At 41.1% G+C, this 21,668-nt stretch overlaps 1 protein-coding gene across 1 annotated transcript; it reads left to right on the top strand.

Annotated features, from left to right (window-relative positions):
- The first annotated feature begins 318 nt into the window (after nt 1-318).
- Nucleotides 319-19,708, top strand: LOC113023607 (rho GDP-dissociation inhibitor 1-like). Its single transcript, XM_026169786.2, has 6 exons — nt 319-458; nt 8,464-8,652; nt 9,390-9,473; nt 15,006-15,082; nt 16,108-16,171; nt 17,812-19,708. The coding sequence occupies exons 2-6, from the start codon at nt 8,466-8,468 to the stop codon at nt 18,009-18,011; spliced, it is 612 nt and encodes a 203-aa protein (XP_026025571.1). The 5' UTR covers nt 319-458; nt 8,464-8,465; the 3' UTR covers nt 18,012-19,708.
- Nucleotides 19,709-21,668: the final 1,960 nt, after the last annotated feature.

Below are 21,668 nucleotides of genomic sequence, written 5' to 3'. Positions count from 1 at the left end.
CCAGTGAGAACTTTCTTAAGGAAAAAAAAAAAAAGAAAAATTATCAGAAGGTGTAGGTTTTGTAAGAATTTGCCTCTGCACACACAAAAGATTTTAAATCAGACAAACAAACATGTACTTCAAGGGGTTTTACAAATAAGTATTAGAAGCAATCAGTGTTTTTTTAATACACAAGTCAGTTTTAAATATGTCCCGTTATCCTCTGTACCTTTTATCACAGTACAAAGTGTGACAGCAGAGCGAAACTATCCCACTGAATCCAAAACTAAACACAAGCTGTTAAGCGCGTCACCTACGTAGGGCGTGCGCGCCGCGGACCCGCTCCCGGGAACGTGACGCGCGGGCGGCGCACGGGGCGGCGCCGTCCCCTTGTTCGCCATACTTGCAGGAGAGCCCAGAGAGCAACGAACGCACTTACTGCAAAGGCTCCTGAAAACACTACTGCGTTTAATTTAAAGGTAAGCGTCTCCAGCTTCGAGGACAGCTTCTAACGCCCTCTCTAGAGCAACCATAACCGGCGCGCGTCCGTGAAGCCGCTCCGTTGTCGCGCCCGCTCCTGTCAGCTGATGATAACTTGTCATGCTAATGTTAGCTGCAGGCTCCGGTTAGCTCGGCTGAATTGTTCCCAGCGGTTAACGAGCTAGCCACTTGTCTCGCTCCTCAGTCCCACCCTGTGTGAGAGGGGGGGTCGGCGGCAGGAAAAGTTGAGCCACATTGTTCAGTATTAATGAGTTTAATCGTTCAGGCTAATGAACCAGTGGCGTGAGTAAACTGATGTGCTGTCAAAAGGAGGTTTGTTACCCGGCTAATAATGACAGATATATTTACTATTTTATCACCATGGCAGCTGCGGTTCATCTGGGGTTTTTCGCGGATAATACATAATTGAGGAAAATTTGCAAAGATCCGTGATATTATCTTTAAAATAAACATGCGTTCATTAAATTTCATTGAAAGAGCTGTTTTGTTTTTAATTTAATTTAATGCAGAAAAAATAAATATAGGAAACTCTGAAAGTCTTTGTGTTTATATGCCTGCCTAAGGCAAACAATAACACACTTTGACCAACGAACTATTAATTCTGTGTGTTAGTTAGAGATCAATACGTTAAAAAAAAGCCCCACAAAAAGAAAAGTTACACTTTGTTTTTAATATATGTTATTGTTACTCTGTTCATCTGGGATTAGATTTACCTAGATTACAAACGACAAAATGACAGTCAGACCTTCCAAGAGCTAGTTTATGAACAAAAATGTATACGATTTAGAGATTACATGATATATTAGAGTATTATTATTATTATTTCTTATTATTTTATAAGTGAGCCTTTATATAGGTTTATATAGGTTCATTCTTCTGTCAGGTGTGTATAGAGTGTGAAATGATTTGATAATGAACCTAAATAATAAATAATCATCTGTTAGCCTCTATTACACTTTAACAAAACTTAAATTCTTTGCACATGGAGTTACTCATTAACAGGCTGCCGTTATGAAGGTCAGATAGATGTAATGGCACTTTGGCGCCGGTTTGTTGACTTTTTACTTGTTGGCATTAACGTTTTCACAGCAGAGAAATAAACTCACGCCCCCACAGCGAAAGTCTTTCTCTTTTTTAAAGAAGCAAATACAGCTACTCCCTTGGAGCATCTCATTCCCCCTCTTTGCTGTTCTTGAATGTAGCTGGAGTCCCTTTCAGCTGTTAACAAACTGTTGGCTTGTGTATGGCGTGCATCATGGCTGGATTGAACATGAGTGTACCGCTATTTCAGTGATGTCGAATTGATACAGGAGCTCAGATCTTCTCAGATCATACAAAAGGAAATGCTGCAACATTTGGAAATTATAAGACTTTCTGGAGATCTGGAGACTTTCAGTTTGCATATTCACCTGACTGTGATATGAGAAACTGTTTTGATGACACGGTATAACTTTGATTTATTAAGTTAGCATAACCAGGAGGAAGCCAGTGATGTGTGAAATAGTTTTGGTGACACTACTTTGGTTGAAAGAGGGCGCCATTTTTGTTTTTACTGTTTCATTTATACGTTGTTAACGACTAACTTAATGTTTTATAAAGCTCAGTTTGATTTAATTTCTTTCTAACTGTACCAAATTTAATAATTCCCTGCTAAGCACGTCTGAAGAGCCAACTATGTCGCTCTTTACTGAATTTTTGCACTAAAGAGACTTAAAACAGTCAAACAGCTAAGGTAGCAGTTAGTTTGTTTAACCCTTACCTGGTTTTTCTGCGCTGAGATTGGACCAATGACAGATGTGCTGAAATAGCATGCAGTTTTTATGCATTCTATGCGTAGACTGTTTCATAGACAGTCTGGCAGCTTGTGCAATATTAGATAAACATGGAAAACACGATTGTGGATGGTCCTAAAATATGGGAGAAACTGGGAAAAGCAGGAATGTTGACAGATTTGGTAAGGTGTGTCAATGCAGGTCCCCATAATCATTCTCTCCTCAGTGCTACTATTGGTCCACTAACGTAACATATTTAACTACTTAAAAAGCCCAGTGGATGAGAAAAGAAAGAAATTCAATAAATGCAAAAGACGAATAACAAGATATAATTTAATATATTTTATAATTTCTCTTTGGCAAATAAATTACACATGACTAATACAAGGAGGTGAGTCTGTATTTCCAACCCTACAAAAGCTGTAAAGAAAGGAGTTGTCAGAAGATATTTATTTTATAATAAATGGTTATATAGTAGCAGCTATGAAGCCCGGTTCACATATATTTGCTCATTGTGTCCAGGTTGTTGGTTGCATTGGTGGACATAGCAGACTCTGGTTGCTTAGGTAACCCACTAATGTATTTACCACCCAGTGATAAATCAATCAGTGGTATAATTCACTCACATTGGTAGTCGCTTAAGATGATCACCTCAAAGCTGAGAAGAGTTTGGCTCACTTATTTTCGACTGCTCCTACAAGACATTTTATATTCCCAGTTCTTGTGTAGGTCAGGCTCAGATTTTTTTTATATGTTAGTATTTGAGGAAATTTTTCCGTATTTATTGATTAATGCAAACCACTTGATTACAAAAAAATCCTCAATGTAACTTCTTTGCTTCAGTGCTTTGTAAGCATTTCATCCACATTTGTGACTAAAATAGACATGAAATAGTGACGTGGAGTATTAGAAGATTCACGCCAGGTAGTTCCTACATTTCTCAGCAAAAAGACGGAAAACACAACAGCAGCTGTGGAGATGATGCTGTCACAGTTTAACGTGGAGCCACAGTCTGTCTACAGACACGTGGTGAAAAGCGGGGAGGTGGCGTTGTTACCGAGAAAGTGAACTCAGCTGCAGTGAAAAGAAAACATGTTTGTCTCGTCCAAAACTATTAAAACCTTTCTTAAAGCTAGAGAAGTTAGAATAAAAGCCTATTTATGCAGATTAACTGTTAACTCAATTAAACTGGCAGCAGCCCAGGGTGTACTAGACTAGATTTATTTCAAGGCTTTTGTAACATTGTTTTTCAGATTTAGATGAATATAAAACATAAATAATGTCATACACATTAAATTAAATTTTATTTATAGTTAAAATACAAAAACAAATAAAAGTTTTTTTTGGTTTTTTATCTTGCAGGTCAGTAAAAGCATGCATGGGGTCCGCAAAACTTTAAGCACTGACGTGGGGCTGTTAGTTTGGATAGTAAATTATTATTAAGTAAGCCGTCGGCAGGTTCTGAACATGTTGTAACATCATGATGATTCTTTAAAAAGCAATTACAGACGACATTAAACAGACACACACACGCACACGGTCGCTGACTAACATGCACAAAAATGCACAACAAACATTAACCTTGACCATCGTTGATCCCTGACATCATCGTCCATGTGCAAAACATTGTTGTTTGCAGGGTATTGTTGTCTCCCTGCCGTGCGGGCGGCCAGTACGGACACCTAAGATTGGAATGCGATAACTCGAGAATGAGGCAACCTCGGAGCTTCAAATTATTACTATAGGAATTATCTATCTGCATATCTCAGGGAACTCAACCTGAAGGTCAGAGGTCAAGTTTTCTGAAAATCTTGTGAATGCGATAACCTAAGAACAAGGCAACAAAGGGGTAGCACCAGTCGCCGTAATTTAAATTATATTGCTGCTCAAAATTACAGCAGGCAGAAACCTCCATGTCTCTATTAAATTCTGTATTTGTTATTAATGTTTGCATGAGGCCGGCAGGGGTAACAGTCTGGATTGGCTGTTGCCCTGCAGGTTGTTGTTCTTAGTGTTTGATACAAAAATAGATGAACCCAAAAGAACCCAACACCAAACAGAGGATGTAAACGTTAGTGACACAGTGCACTGATGAGGCTACAGGCTCCCGCATGCTTCCTCTGTTTGTGAAATTGAAGTTTCTTTAAGCTTCCCGTCCTGTTTGCGAGCCTGCTGAAGGCTGTGTGGGGCGAGTCTGTCAGACTGGGTTCTAGTCCACTCATGAAATGTCCTAATGTTAATATTTGGCATGACAGCACAAGGGGAGTCTTCTTAATATCACTTTTATTAACTTCTTACATCATGTCCTGTGAGAACACGTGAACTGTTGAAAGTGAAAACACACGAGGATACTTTTTTTTACAATTCATAAAACATGGGATTTTTTTCAGCTTTCCTCAAATAAAAGCACAAATATTATTATACAAATTTAAATCTAAAATACATTATGAGCTTACCAGAAATTAAATTTTTAACCTTTTTATTGTATGTTTGCTCAAATGGAAAAGCTTGTGACAGGAGAACCATAGTGCTTAAACGCATGCACGATAGTTCATTTGAAAGGTAACTTCTACTATCTGGAAAATGTGACTGTTCCATATTTCAGACCTGTGCTAATCCCGTGAGGTATTGACGTTACAGGTGTCCTTACTCCTCATGAAAACATCTTCAGTTGTCCAAATTTAATCATATGAGGTTAAATATAAATATTTTATTTCCTCACTTTGTGGAGAAAAAGCGGCTGAGCAGGCAGTGGGACATTTATGCTTTTATTAGTAACAATACAAAGTGAATATCCTAAAATTTATTCACTTGAGTTTTGGTTGACAGCTCACACAAAGTGCAACTCAAGGTCAAAATCAGTGATGGCCAATTTAATTTAGGTGGGACACATACAGCCCAGTATGAGCTAAAGTGGACAGTTGTAGATTGTTTCCCTTTCTCTACAATGGTGAATGGACTGGTACTCATATAGCATCTTTCTGCTTAATTTGTGCACTCAAAATGCCTCATGCACCTAATCACACACACACATTCATACATCTTCTGACCTTCCGATGGATGCATCGGGGTCAACTCGAGGTTCGGTATCAGATGGACTGGAGGAAATCAATCCACTGACCTTCTGATTAAACAGAGCCTCAGTGTCACGAAGTTTAAGTACACATTTACTGAACCAACCATCAGTTATAAAAGTGAGCTGAAGAAAAATAACACATCAGTTTTCCACATTATGAAAAAAACTGCTGATTGCCCATCAGCACGGCTCTTTAGGGTCACACTTTGCATAAAACTGTGTCAGAATGATCACTTTCTGTGTTGCCCGATTGACCAAACTTTGGAGAATAAAGTAAATGGAGCTTGCCTAGTAATAAATTATTATATGGTCTCACAGAATAAGATAGCAGTGTATAAAGGGATTAAATTAGCCTTTTGTGAGACAATAAAATCTAAAAGCTACCAGTAAAAGACTGATGTACTTGCACGGTGCTCAGTGGGAAAAATATTTAGCTTTAAGAAATTTCGTAACAGGGAGACCATGCAAACCAAAAATCTAAATAAAAAACTAAGAGTTAATGCCAGGAGTTTCACTCCTCGTCGAGTAACCGTGATCTAAATTTGACCTCAGTTAAATCTGCAATTTAGTTATGCAAAACATGAACTCAAATGAAGATTGCATTAAAAAAAAACAGTTATTTTTTATCATTGTACATGGCTCTAATAATGCATTTTATTTTTATTGAGTGGAAGGTATATCTGAAGTCGCAAGAGAAACTTGACCAAAGTAAAAGTTTGGTGTTTAAAGGCTCTGCTTGATTAAGGAGAATTTGTGCAACCAGCAGCTAATAATCACATTTTGAAGATGTTCTTGAAGTCTTACTTTAGTCACACAATTTTGGTTCCTTCAGGTGCAAGAGATTGTGTATATATAATGGTGCATTTGTAAGGAATAGAAAAGCGGAAAATTGAAGCAGGATTTTGGCTCCTGCTCAGGCATGTTTATGGCTGCGGCTCCTCGCATAGTTCACGTGTGTGCTGCTTATAGACATTTCTATGATGCCTGCTAGTTTAGGCAGTTCATAAGAGAAGAGAGAGATATGCAGACAAACTCAAACTTACGATTTGTATCACAAAAATCACTAATCACTAAAATTATTTGGGACATTTGCATTATCCACAGTTCTTTTCAAACTTCCAGTCTTTTAGTTACAGCTACAGTTTACACAGTGTTGCATCTGAGGCTGGAGACTCGGAGCTGGAGCATTTAATCCATCTGTTGCTGCTGAAATGTAAACGAATGTCATGGAGGTATTAAACACTGCTGGCTGAGCACTGCTGGGTGGAGATGGAGGTACAATTAGTTCACAGCTACGTTTGCTGTATTGTTGAACTAACTGAAGCAGATTACAGTGATGTTGACTTAGCAGTTAATTTTTTTACCAGTTGTGAAAAATGTCCAGCCTAGTTAAATATCACCTAATGAATAAGAACGGATTATAAAAAAATCAAGAGTATAGTGACTAAAACGATCATGGTGCATCAGATCTTTCTAGCGTGCATGTTGACATTATTTCACTAACTTTTATAGTCAGAGGAAACACATCGGCTCTGTTTTGGTCCTTTTCCTGTACAGCAGTGAGCTTTCGCCCCTCCCTGAAAGCTCGGACTCGCTCGTGTTCAGCTTTGACCAAGATGATGGAAAAACCTGGTCTGCCTAGAAGGAGAAAAACTAACGAAGTTTCCATAGGCGAACATGTTCTAGAAGAAAGAAAAACGAGTACACCTGCCAGCATCCCTCACCCAAACTCTTAACTGTTTGCTATCACTGAGTTTGTGGCTGTTGCTGCAGGGCTTCTGAGGTGGGCAGCTCCAATATCTACCACAAACATCCTGCAGTACAGGCTGCAGGCTGGCAGGGACCAGCAGTTTCCCTTAAGAGTACTCCCCATGTCATAACCTTGTACGTCCTCCACCACAGCTGTGTACCCCTTTATTTCTTACATTTATCTATTTATTAAATAAAACATTTTATTGAAATTGTACATAAATCCTAAGAAAATCCCCTGTAAAATATTCTAAGTTCAGTAAATACATCTTGTTTCTTAAAATCTCCTCCTATGTCTCCGAAACACCTCTCGAAGTTGGAGTTGTCCAGGAGGCGTCCTGTTCAGATGCCCAGACCACCTCAAATGGCTCCATTCATGCGCTTGACATTCTTTTAAATGTCTAGTCTAGGCATGGATGTTTTTTGTCATAATGGAGCAGCCCTGTGAAGCAGTAGAGTCACTGCATCTGAGCAAAGAGAGTTTACGTCCTGAATTCTCTCTGCTGGTTTTTCCACATTACTGAGAGTTCGTTGTGTGCAGAGCTGTCCTTTAGGTTTTTTTAAAAAAATGCTCCTGTAATTATTTACAACATCAAAGTGGCTGCTCTTAAGTGATTAAAGATACACAACCAGGACTAAAGTGTAATTGTAAGCGATGTATGCTAGAGTGGCAGTGGTGCATTCAGGCCCTGTGTTTTTTCTGTTTTGCTGTGGGTGGGAGGGGGGCTTTAATGTGAGCTTTAAGACTCTCGGTCCAAGCACAGCTCTTCCTGCTTTTGTTACACTGTGCGTTTGAGCAGTGGAAAGTTTTTGGGCATTAGCCTCCTTAAAACGGGAACACAGTTAGTTTCTGTGCAAATGAAACACAAACCCATTGTCTCTGCATCAGGTTAACTCGATCATCTTGCTTTCCTGACATAAATGAGATGGCTTCCTTACTTGGAGGTTTATGAGGACAAAACAAATGTTATTCCTTGTTCTTGTTATCCTTGAAACTCTTCCCTGATAACATCGCTGAGAAAAACAAATATACACGACTGCGGTGTACACTGCTGTGAAGCTGTTGCTTGGTTGAATGTAATAGAGGTGAAAAAGACCAGACTCATGTCATCCATGCCAGGGGAACACAGTTGTTTTCATCTGACCTAAATAACTGCATCATGGGATGCTTGACGCCTCGTTCATGACTCCCCTCTCATTATTACTACTTCAAAGAAGTGAGATTAGATGACATAAAATGCTACACACAGCAGAGTTTGTCTTTTTGTTTACAACAAAACACTTGCCTCCCCAAGAGACAAGTGTTAGTAAGAATATAGGACGTCTGCCCACCTGCTTTCTTTCCATGCTCGCTATACCGTCACTCACATTTTTTCCCCCCTCCAGACATGGCTGACGATGACGTGACTACGGAGCAGCTAGCAGCTATCGCCGCTGAAAATGAAGAGCCAGAGCCAGTGAACTACAAACCTCCAGCCCAGAAGTCAGTGAAGGAGATCCATGAGCTGGATAAGGATGACGAAAGCCTACGCAAATATAAGGAAGCCCTGCTTGGCTCTGGGATCTCTGAGGCTGGTAATACACTGTGTGTGTCTGAGTGTGTGTGTAACGGTTCTGCAAAACCACAGTTCAAATTGTATCTCGGTTTTTCTTTAGAAGTGATTAATTAAAAACAGAAAAATATGTTTATTTGATTTAATGATAAACGTTAAAGTCCATTACTCTGATGTGTTTCTTGTTCACCGCTTCAACAATACAGAAGAGGTCCCTGTAGGTATCACAGTGCAGGAAGGTGGTGCTGTGTTACAATAAAGCAGATGTTTTTGTTGTTTTTGGTTTGTCATTGAACTGTTACATCCTGTTTGATGCATTGTGCATTTTATTAAAAAAACAGGACTAAGCTGGAGTTGTATGTCTTTATAGTAACCTGTGGCCTAGTGTTGTCTGTCAAACACTGATGATCAGTACGCTTCCTGCTGTGAGGAGAAAGTTTGAATTGTTGCCTGAGAACCAACTGAAGAGTAATTAATGCAGAATCTGTCCCAACTACAGCAGCCTGTCCTGATTTCAGCTCCCCTGAGTTCAAACACTTCAAACACGTAGCTGATTTTTACATCACATGCAGACCTCCTATAAATGTCTGGGTTTAGCAGACTGCATGTGAAAATGACGTTAAAGTGTCTTTAAGGATAAATAAAAGTTATGAATATAAACTATGGAGCAGCCAGCAGTAATCTGGGTAGTATGAGACACATGTTTAGCATGTTTGCTACATCTGTACTGAATCACCTGTTTCTTTGGTCTTGTCTCAGATCCCAATGTTCCCAACGTCCAGGTGATCCGGATGAGTTTGGTCTGTGATAGTGCTCCTGAGCCGCTGGTCCTGGACCTCTGTGGTGAGTCTGTGTTCAGGCAGAAATCAAGTAGAAGTTTCTGATTGAACCCCAACATTCAGTGTTTGATAACTAATGGCGCCATATTGGAACTGTTGATCCTTCCTACGGGTTTCCGTAGACCAGGGGTCGGCAACCTGCGGCTCTTTAGTCCTTATAGTGCGGCTCCGCGTGGTTTGGGAAAATAAATTAGAAGTATTTAGCTGAAGTATATTTTTTCTTTATGTTAGTTTTTTTAACTTGTAGTTCTAAATTGGAAGATTGTTGTGATATTGAAATATAAAAATAAAATTATATTCTATTATTTTTTTCATCGCTCAATATAAGCGTCACACTTGCGGAAGCCGGTGTACCCGCCGAAACGCCGTGCATTTATCGAGACTTCCAACCCCAGGTAGGCCAATTATGGATCTTCGGATCCACATTATGTGAGCAGCTGTTCTCCACCGTGAACTATGTTAAAAACAAACACCGCTCACGTCTCACAGATGACAACTTACTGTCCTGCGTAAAGATAAAGTGACTTCGTACAGCCCCGATTTGCAGACGCTGTGCGCAGAGGTTCAGGAGCAGAAGTCTCATTGTAAACATATCACGGCAGACCCGACGATGTTTGCATGAACACGCTTTTCAGCATCTCTTTATTGACCACTTTTCACACACGGTTGCTGTACGCATACAGCCGGCTGTAGCTTTGCAGCTCACAGCCCGACACACACCAACACATCAGCATAGATACCACAGACGTTAAGGCGGCGAGGCGAGGCACACACATTAACCAGGTAAAATACATATTTAGGCAGAATTTTGCAAATATCTATTTTTCATTTTTCAGCAGCATAGAGCTTTTTTTCCAATTATTTTTTTAAAAGTCAGGTCAAGGCTCCAAAAGCCCAAAGGCGATTTATATATCACAACAGTTTTAGTTTGCTACGTGGTTCATTTTAGTTTCCTTTCCATTTGTTATATTTCTTTAAGAGTTCAAAATGTGTTAATTACATGAATAAAATGTAATTTTCTCTGTAGCACTTCATGGATTTCATACGCAACACACCTTAGTTGTTCACACAAAGCATAAAGGTAAAAAGCAATATATACAGTGTTAACTTCATTTTAGATGTCAAAAAGTATTTGCGGCTCCCAGTGTTTTCTTTTGCGTGGAAACCGGGTCCAAATGGCTCTTTAGGTGTTAAAGGTTGCTGACCGCTGCCGTAGGGGAACCTGGGGAAGGATTATTAATAAGTGGCCCGCAGTTATGTTTGTCTCTTCTGGTCCGCTGCTTTAGGTTTTCAGTTGTTTGCTATTTCCCAGCTGCCTGGGCACCTTCTTCATACCCATGTGCATGTGCAGGGATCGTGGTTCGCATTGTGGAAAAAAACATTTGTGCGTGACTCAAGGAGTACCTGGATAACTCTGTGTCCCACCAACATTTTCACCTCACTTATTTTTTCAATTTTTATTTTGTTTAAAGTTAGAGGAATCTGCTGCTGAGTTCAGTATGTGCAAGATATTTTCAAGTTTCTTGAGTAGCCGCACCAAAATAATTGTAAATATGAGAGGATATAATTGAGCATCCTCGAGTTCATTCAGAGTGATGAGCTCACCTGTGAAGCAAACTGCTGAGACAAACTCACAAACAAGTAGGGGTGAAAAATCTATACTGGATAGTATCGCGATATTTTGTATGATGTGACACCAAATATTGATGTTATATTAAATGAAATAATCTGGGGTTACTATAAATACATTATTGTTGCCTTATTGTAAAATCGACCCGCAACCATAACAGTTAATAAGAGAGACGAAATTAATATCAAGCAGGTTCTTTGAGTTCGTGTTATTGGTGCAGCCGTCCAACAGTCCCCGTTTCGCATGTTGCCCCTTGGGAAAATTAATTTCCCGGCTCCCATCTATAAAATAATTGAAATGCCTTTTTTCTCTCATGGGCCAGTAAATCTCCTTCAGTGGTGGTGGTGGGGGACTCGAGGCCCCGCTGCCAAAGTCAACAACGTGTTGTTCCATAATAATAATAATAATAATAATACATTTTATTTAAATAGCGCCTTTCAAAGCACCCAAGGACACTGTACAACAGATAAAAACTGGAAATATACACAATGGTAAAAATAGAAGATAAAAGTCCATCACATTTTCACACCATTATTTTCTTTCGAATCATTTTCATCCTGTTTCAAAGCTCTCAGACGTGCTTGTCCTGCACCCCCAGTACAGACTCTGCCTATTATAACTCCATCCAGCAGCACTTACTCTGTGAAGGTCTGAATCTGCTACTAATAAGATTTACCGACACGTCCCAGAAGCAGAGAGAAATGGACAAACTACAGCGACTGGATTTAGTTTTTTAATTCGTGGCACTAATTTAAAAGTTAATGTAAATTATTCCAGAGTTTTATAATCTTGTAGGTCTGAACTGCATCTTCTCACTCCTCTGGAGCAGCTTTGGGCCCAGCTGGCCTAGATTTGGATCAGTCCAGGACATTTTGTCCTGTTCCTCGTTGCAGCTTTTACTGCTTTCTCAGATAAAGTTGTGACTGTCCACACGGTAAATAAAGGCACAACAGTCCAGTTTGGCTGATTGTGACTTTTTCAAAAATCCTGCCATTAATTCTAGTTTAAAGTCACAGATAGCCCTCAGCTATGCTCGTGTGTTTGTCCTTAAAGCTGAATATTGTCAGGCTTAAGAAACACTGAATTGAACTCTGTTAAGGCAAAAAGTGCCCCCCCCCTCAGGAGACGTTAAAATGAATTGTCCCCATTGTGTTTGTATTTGGAGATAAAACATGTTTTGCTTTTCAATAAAAAGTCCCTGAAACTAATATTTTTAAGATGTTTCATGGCACAGTCATTTCTCCTCTTATGCAAGGAACCAAAACGTTTAATAAGGTTGATGATAAAACGCGCCCTCACAGTTTCGGGTTCAATTGACTTACAAACTGGCCCAAAATATAAGACTCTTACTTCTGTGATCACAGAGACTGTGATAAAAAGAAGCTTGCAGGACGAAGAAGGAAAAGCAGAAGAAGCAAAGATTAGTGTAAGTTGTCTGTTTTTGTACTTCAGGAGCAGGAAATAAAACTGGAACACTAACTTTCTGAACTTTAAAATATTTCTTAGTTTCTGCAGAGGTTTGAGTCTCTTTGGGCTCACTTCCTTCTTTGTTGTTGGTTTCTTGTGAAGCTTGGGTTTAAGAGGACTCAAAGGAAGAGGAGGACACACTCTACTCAGCAAGAACATACTAGAAACAGCTCAGTTTAAAAGCCTTTTTTAGAGGCCTGGGAACAACAGGTCAGCATGGCAGTCAGCTCCCACGGGACTGCCAGAGGATTTTAGTGTCCCGAGGACTCACTGATTGTAGGAAACAAAGGGAGGGATGTAAATGTGTCACGCAGGGCGGCGTGATTAAGGCAAAAAACTGAAACTGTTATAATCTGGATTATTTAAGAGTGTAATTAAAAAACAAACAAGAAATTACTGAACCAAAAAACATTTTGCAGAGGTTTTCCTTTAAATTCAGATATAATTAAATTAGTGGTTTACAGATTAGTGGGTGATTTTAAGGGGTACCAATCAGAAGGTCAGTTATTAAGTTGCCAGTTGACGTAGTGTCCTTGAGCACGATACTGAGCCTCATATGCGTTTTTGCTCGACAGGCTTGTAGCGTAGAAGTATGACAACTAATAACTTTACTTTCTCTAGACCAAAAGCTTTCCTTGTCCAAAAATCTCTCCTGTGTCGCCTCTTTTCTTAATCACTTATGTTCTGCACATTTTTAATCTTAGGTTTGTTTTCTGTACTAGAGTAACAGAGTGTATACAGGAAAAAAGCACGTTTGTTAAGACATTAGGACACTTCCATCTAGAGAAGTGATCCAGTGGAACTTGTGCTTTTAACAAGACTCTCTGTTAGTAGTAGATGGTGTTTTCGCCATGAACTGTTCGCCAGTGTTGCTCTGCTAAGGGAGGCAATAAAGGAAGCACCGAAGCAGCTTTCCTCAGTATTTGGATCATTTGAAGAGCTCCCATCGTGGTTTCCATGTAAATGCTTTCGGGTCATGTCACTCTGTGGGGAACATTGTTAACAACATCTGACCAGTCAGCTGCTGGGTTTGTGCTTTCAGGAAGGGGTAGATAACAAAGGAAGGTGCTGCTGTAAAGGTAGAAGGTGCACATCGTTTAAAACAAAAGACAAGATGCTTTGGTGACGTTTTCATCCTGTTTTGGTGAAACAGCCTGACGTCTCTAATTAAAAGCAGTTTTAAATTGTTTATGGTCGATTAACCTCCAAGTTTGATCCACTCGTTTTTATTTCTTTTTAATATAAACCGATACAGTCACAGTCAGCAGCTCGGTGCTAAAATCTAAGGTCATACACTGTTTTAGTTCCAGCTTACCAGAATGTAAAGTAGATGTAAAATAAAAGCTTAGAGGCTAAAGTGTGAGCTCACTGTATGGAGCAGTGTGCGAGTGCTCAGAATAGAAGCAGCTCAGTTTGTGCTCGTGAGCTTCACCTCACGATCGTGATCTAAAAGAGACGATCTGCATTATAATTAACACCTCGTTATCTCACAGTAATGTTTGAGGTCTACAGAGTGAAACGATGTTAGTGGATGGTTCCAGGAGCTACGATAACATGTGTTCAGTGAATCTTTAAGATTGAAACATGAGGGTAAAGACGTGTGTGACTCTCACAGCGTAACAAGTACTTTGGTGGTAACTGTGCGCTCAGTACAGCTGTGAAATATCAACATTGTGTCAGTTAATAAAAACTCAGTACTTTAGATAATTGTGTAATTTTACCTTTTTGATTTTATGATTTATTGATGTTTACACCTTCATGCATTTGTGTTTTAAATTTATTTTTAAATTCATTTTTGCCAAAAGAGACAATAACAAACAAAGTCACTGTGAAGTGAAATCAGATGTCCTAACAGATCTGTGCCCTGCAGACTGTCTAGCTCTCGCTTTTTACCAGCTTTTCTGTGCAAATGTTTTACTCAATAATTTATTTGTGAGAAATCATATATTCAGCTGCCTCTCCAGTAAGTCTCATCTTGGACTGCAGCTGATGACGGTGGTATTGTTCTCCTCTGCTGCCTTTGTGAGCTCAGCATAGCGCCACCTGCTGCAGGTTTGTGTTTGAGTGGCTGTCAAGCTCACGACGGATCTCCACAGCAGAGGGAGGGCTGCTGTCGACAGCTACAGTCCAAGATGTTCAAGTTCCCCCATCTGCATGACCTGTGGGTCGCTCTTGGGGAAGCAGCTTAATGAAATCCAAGACCATAATAATAGTAACAGCAGCCTGGCCAAAGAGCCAGGACACGACACAGGAAGGGTCGCGGCTAAGCAGGTTAGCGAAGTTAGCGAAGACTGATCAGCGTGAGAGTGAGAGGATTGCATGAATGAATGAATCAATGGCACTAGTCCTTATAACAGATGAAATTAAAAAATGCTGAAGTGAACTGTCACTGAGGTTTGGACCTTATATTGATTTGTCTGTGTTTGTTGTTGCTCACAGGAGACCTGGAAGCCTTTAAGAAGCAGGCCTTTGTCCTGAAGGAGGGAGTAGAATACAGAATAAAGATCAGCTTTAAGGTGAGAGCTGCTGGTCCGTTTAAGAAATGAGTGATCTGTCCTTGTTTTCTGCAGACCATGTTAAAGTACAGCTGTTCCACTGATAGTGATGTTTTCAAATCTGTGAAGTTTGGGTCACTGGACAGGACTCGACAGCCATCCTCTAAGGCACATTTTACAGAAATATTGTTGGCACAGGAGCTCAATGTTGGCAGATTGCTGCTCAGTGAGGCTTTGATATTAAAAACATTTATTTCCTGCCATTAACTATAGGAAATATTGCTCACTTCCTCTGAATCCACTGAGTGTAATGTAGGCACAGACGATGTACATAGCAACAAAACAACAAGAGACACACATTGTTATTTATCTGGAACCACATCACAATTACAAAGCAGGTTTTAGAGCCACAAAGAGCCATCTGTAGCCACTCAATAACAAAAAATACAAAATCTCAAAGTAATTGGTGTCAGGTCATCTGCGCTCTCATTAAAACATTAATTGGTAGCAGGAGAATTGTAGTAGATGCTCACAGGATGAAAAGAGTCTTTTTATCAGCTTAAAAACAGTTTTCAGCTAAAAGCATGTTGGAAATCATCTTTTTGGTGCAGAAATGGTATTTTATGCCTGTCAGACTGTGTTATCCTTGTCATTTTTATAGTTTCATACAAGAAATGGGACCAAATTCTGTTTCTGTGAGAGGCAGCCAATAACGAGTTGATGTTATATTTATACACAATGTTGGTTCACCCTCAAGTTAGGTGCATTTTTAAGCTTGAATTATTCACAGTTCAGGGTTAATTAGTTTAACAGGAAAAAAAAACATTTTTATAGAAAAAGGTCCACAGACTGAAAATGAGTGAAAAAGCAGCCAATGTCCAAAAACCACTTTCTTCAAGAACTTTTGATCAAGTCAGAAGAAAGTCTGGCTCCTTGGAAGCAAAGTTTAAAGAAATGAGGGCCAGCTCAAGACTTTTGCACAGTGCCATAGACTTGTTGATCTGTCTTACTGTCACATGTCTGATGCAATGTCTTTGTGTCCTCAGGTGAACAGGGAGATTGTATCGGGGCTGAAGTATGTGCAGCAGACGTTCAGGAAAGGAATGAAGAGTGAGTGAAAAACGTCTGTACAAACACAGTTCCTCTGAAGATCAGCGTTACTGGTTGGATGCAGCTCCTGCATGTAAAGCTGATCATGTGCTAACAGCCAAACAGCAGCCTACAACAACCAGAGGCTCATTAGCTGTGCTGCTAATCAGTCTTTTTATATACAAGCATGCACAGCTGTTACTTTGCTAAATGAGCTATTAATGTCAGTTTGGGGCTGATTATTGAGCCAGCCGCTGATGTTGAATCGGTGTTTTTCCTGGATCAAAAAGGCTCCTTTGGAGCGAGCTGAAATGAGCCTGTGTAACAGATAATTGCTGGGAGTTTTACTTTGGCTCTTTGTTTAAAAAAATCTTGTCTCTCCTTGGCGCGTTAGCTACAGTTACAGCACATTTGTTTACGTTCAAACACGTACAGGCCTCAGTCTCACAGTCACCCCTCACACAACTTAAATGTTTCTCTTCATCAGTAAATTTAAAAGTTTTTTCCTTACAATGAAAGAGATAAAAGAGTGCTTAAGCACACAGAGGGGATACTGAGTCACAGAGTAATGGGTAATACTGAGTAACCACAGATGTAACAGCAGCTCTGAATTAAGGCGAGTGAAAGTTGATAAGACGTCTCATGTCACAACAACACTGTTACAAGCTGAACAAACAGTGAAGCAACAATCCTGAGACCTCCTGTGATCCAGAGCTTCTTCAGGGCCTGAAGCTTTATAAGTTATTGAAAACAGCCTCTCACAAAATGCTACTTTTTTAAGTATTATTTGAACATTTTTGCCTTTATTGGATGGTGGAGCAGTGAAGACAGACAGGAAAGTGAGGAGAGGAGAGTCACAGCTGCTGGGACTGCTGCACTCGCCTGCTTACCTACTGAGCTGAAGCGGCTAACTCAGGCTCTTTTTAAAGCCTATGTTTGTGTTTTGCATGTTTAGCTTCTTTTAAAAAAATATTTAATTGGATTTTTATTTTAATAACAATTTCAGGGAATCACAGAATGACTCAAAGGCAGTGCCGTTACACTGTTGTGAATCTGTTTCACCTTTTTTGGTGCAAATTGAAGTGACAACAGGTTCACAGGAGAGGCAACAAGAGCACTCCCCAAAATAAGAGTGAGCTGCTCCCTGCAGCCCATTCAGTTTCAGTCTAGCTCCTCCAGGATGGCACATCCACATGAAGGTTTTCCAGATCAAGAGTGTGGAGGAGGAACGGGAGTGCTCCTGTTTCTGACACACGAGGATCTCGCTGGTTGTTGTTTTGCAGAGCTCTAGCAGTGCTGCTCTTACTCCCTCATACAGACGAGCGTTCCTGCTGCTGGGTTGACGTCCAGCTCTCCTCTCTTAATATCTCCATCTCCTGCTGTGCAGTGCAACCTCGTGACAGCCCATCACAGTGATCTTATTTTACAGGATTAAGTTGTATAAATTATAGAAGTTATAGAAAACTTTTATAATTATATATCCATGTATATTTAAAAATTTAAGTCCTGTGAAGCTGTTATTTTAATTTTTTTTGCTGTAACTGACTCCTCGCAGCCACCTGCAGTGTCTTCATGGCCCACACGTTGGTAATTACCAGCCTGTTCACAATCTGAGCTGAGCGTGATGTAAAGATCTAACGTTTCCTCTCGTTTGTTGACAGTTGACAAGTCAGACTACATGGTGGGCAGCTATGGGCCGCGTGGTGCTGAATACGACTTCCTGACTACGGTGGAGGAGGCGCCCAAGGGCCTGCTGGCCCGTGGCAACTACGTCATCAAATCCAAGTTCACCGACGACGACAAGCACGACCACCTGTCCTGGGAGTGGAACCTGAACATCAAGAAAGACTGGAAAGACTAAAAGAGGCCTTTGTGTTTGGAGCTGGGGGTGTAGGGGGGGCCGCAAGGGATTCCCTCAGCCCCTCCCCTCCTCCTCCATCTTCCTCCTCATCCTCCTCCCATCCCTGCCACGTCCACCGCCATTTCTGCCTTCTTTGTTTTTGTCGTGCATTTCATGCTCTCATGCCTTATCTCACGCCTCGCTGTCTTAACGCCCCACCCGCCCCGCTCTGTCAGCACCAGTAGCAGCAGTAGCAGTAGCAGCAACCTAACCCCCCCCCCCCCCCGTCTGTCCGTCCATCAACACCTTCCTGCTCAACGTTTCATTGGTTGCGCACGAGCCCACCTCTGTCCATGCACTCATGCGCCCCACCGAGCTGTGCCAAGTAGCACCTTACTCCTGCGCCCGCCGCCCTCCTCTGCTTCCTGTTTTTTCCCCCAGTTTTTCACTGCTTCAAGAGATTAAGTCCTGCCCTCCACCTCCCCCGAAAAGGTGTCTTCCTCTCTCAGTATAAGTACATGTGGAAAAGCAACTGTACAATCAACTTTTGTTTGCCTTTTTTATATAATGGTATCAATGGTTGTGTAATGTGATTGTATTCACACCACAGTTAATCAGCTGTTCTTAGCACCACCCCCCAGCATCCACCTCCCCGTCTGCCCGCTTGCCAACCGCTCCACGCTCGTTTTGCTCACCTACTCGCTCGCTGTCTTTTGATATGATTACCAGTACCTGCCTTGAAAGAAAAACAAAACGAAACACATTCATTCAGAGCTGCTCTACGCCGCCTCTTTCTTTTCTAAATGTACTTGCACGCTCCCTGTCAGATGGGAGGCGTGGCCAAAGTGAACAAGGGAGTGGAAAGTATAAAAAGTAGCTGCCTTACGTATCGATTAATGTTTCTTTAGCATGCCTTGTGTGCACGAGCAGCGCTCGCGATCAAGTAGTCTGAATACGAAGGGCTCGCTCTCGCTGCCAACGAATAACCACCTGTAGCCCTGTTGTAGTGGAGACTGTTTATACAGGTGACTGAATGGCAGCTCTGCACACGCCCACTGCCCCCTCCACGCTAAACGCTTCCTGTAATCGGAGGGAACTGAATGTTAACTATTGGAGAAATTTTAATCTGGCACTCTCGCTTCTTTTAGCCAAGAGGCCTTAGCACCAACTACGATCACGTGGAGAAAAACGGTAAAAACATTTTTAGATTTTTCTTCCCCCCCCCACTTTGCCTTAATGTTTGCCCCCTCCCCGCCGCTCTCGTTCGTTCAGATCGCTTCATAGGTTGCAGTCAGGAGATCCCAGGTGTGGAGGAGGCTGAGCCAGGCGCCGTCTGCTGCTGCCGCCGCCACTGCCGGAGACCTCGGCGGCGTCTGGTCTCACCCGCAGACAGAGGAAAACTGACATGAACAGTCAGGTGACACTACCAGAGAAAACACATGCTCGCTATTTAAATGAAGAATGAAGGTTTTAAAAACACGACTGACCAGTGACACTAAATATGAAGCAAACTCGTACTGTACCGAAACACATGGATGTAAAGCTTCTGTTTGTTCCTTCCTCATCCTCTTCTTCTGATGATAATTATGAATTCCTGCTCCATACATTCCTTCACATTGTACAGTTTCTATGAAAACGCTGGCATGCTGGTGGGGTTGTATATTCTATCATCATTTGTGGTTGCTCTTCTCGGTCAATAAAGATTTTGCTCAACCTGGCCTCTGACGTTCTGGTGTTTTGCAAATAAAGCTTTTTGCTGTATTACACTGTGAATAAATTCCACTCAGGCTATGAAAGTGATGACTTTCACAGCCTGAATGGAGCTGCAGGTAAGGCAAAGTAGCATTTCAAAACAAATGTATTTTACTAAAATTATTTATCTGTAGTCCTTACAAAGTGATGCTGATTACTTGTGTATGCACTGTCTGCTCGGATCAGCTGGGTTTATAGCGTTTCAAAGTTGCAGAGCGCCCTCTGGTGGACAAACTGTTTGGTGAATGGTGTTTCTCCTGCCTCTTCAGTTTTGATTTGTTGGTCATTATAAGTGCTGCCACAGATATATTAGTAAATGGCTAATATCAGCCGATACATGGCCCCCACTGATAGAGCAGACTAATTATTGCATTTATTTCTATTACTACTATTATTTAAACAGCTGTAATGAATATGGGATAAATAAAATTGCAGCAGAGCCCAGTACTGTCGGAGATTTGTTCCTGTCAAAAGAGTCAGGATAAGAGCAGCAATTCCCAAACTGTTTAAAAATTGGACAATTTGGATCTGGAAAGTCCAGCCAACACAGAAGTGGTTTAAATCGCCATTCTTCTTAATGTCCACCAGGGTCGGGGAGGGGGGTGGCGGGTGTATCTGTGGCTACACAAACACTTATGGGACTATAAATGTGTCAGATTGACCATGTCTACAAGTCAGCACTGCTAAATTATGTAATCATCTCAGATTAATCTAAAAAAGCCTCCAAGGTCCCTCAAAGTGATACTGCAGGCCAAGGTAATGCCATCAGAGTAAGAATCTGGTTATTTCTAGGGCCGAGGACAATAGCCTCAGTTTTATCTGATTTTAGAAGCAGAAAATTTGAGGTCATCCGGGTCTTTATGTCTGCAAGAAATTCCTGCAGGTTCAGGTGTTCGGTTTCATTTACTCCTGCTCATCCTGAGCACCCTCTGCTGGACACTAAATGAACTGCAAACAACGGGCCCTCTATCGCCCTCTGGTGGACAAACAGTGTAAGGACCTTTCCATATCAAATAACAGATCCTCGTATTCTCGGGACTTCTTGTCGAGAGGAGACTCTGCAGCTGTGGAACAAAAATGTCGATATTTTATTTTTATTATTATTTTTTCCATCCAATTTTAGTCTAAAGTGCTCAAATCAAAGGCAACTGGACTTCTTTTAGGTTCTTGAAGACATTTCACCTCTCATCTGATGGAGTGTCCCATCCATTTAACCTCTAGTGAGGTTGTAACCTTTGAGCTGATGCTGACACGCCTGAACACGTCAGGACATGTTCATGAGTCTCTGCCCTGCCCTACAATCAGGTGAGTTCTGGTCACGCAGGCAGGTGATGGTTAAAACACTTAGGAATGTATCTCTCTGCTTTTATAGGCCGCTGACAGTTGGTGGTGTAGGCCTCCACCTCTGCTCTGCCATGTTGAACCCACCTCCAAGGTAGAGCCCCCACCCTCATCAGCATTTAAACACTGAAGAAGCCTTTCAGATGAGTGATGAAGCATCTTCAAGCACTTACAGATCGAAAGGGAGACGGTCCCATTTTTAACTTTGTAGGTTAACGTGTAGAAAAACACGTTCCCGAGAGTCTCAGGAATTTCACTGCGTCTTTTAAGTTCAGCCATGAAGTGAGCTGCCTCCTGAACTTCTGTTGTGGTATAATTACACTCACAAGGTCTAATTATCGTTTGAAAACAGGCGCCATGGAGGGGGTGTCTCCTGTAAATCCTTAACTGAGCAATCAGGATGCTTTAGCAGAATTCTAATGATTTATGGGCAAAATCAGATCCACTGGACCCGAGAGCCGTTTAAGAGTTTTGAAATATTATTAAGAAGTTGAGAGTGAAAACTTAAATAAAATGTGGGCCTCGATGTTTTATTCACATGTAATGTGGGATTGCTCTTTATCAACAAAAACAAACAACAGATAC

This window comes from Astatotilapia calliptera, chromosome 6, assembly GCF_964374335.1.
Source record: "Astatotilapia calliptera chromosome 6, fAstCal68.1, whole genome shotgun sequence".
Classification (NCBI taxonomy): domain Eukaryota; kingdom Metazoa; phylum Chordata; class Actinopteri; order Cichliformes; family Cichlidae; genus Astatotilapia; species Astatotilapia calliptera.
This window is presented reverse-complemented; position numbering and strand designations above follow the sequence as displayed.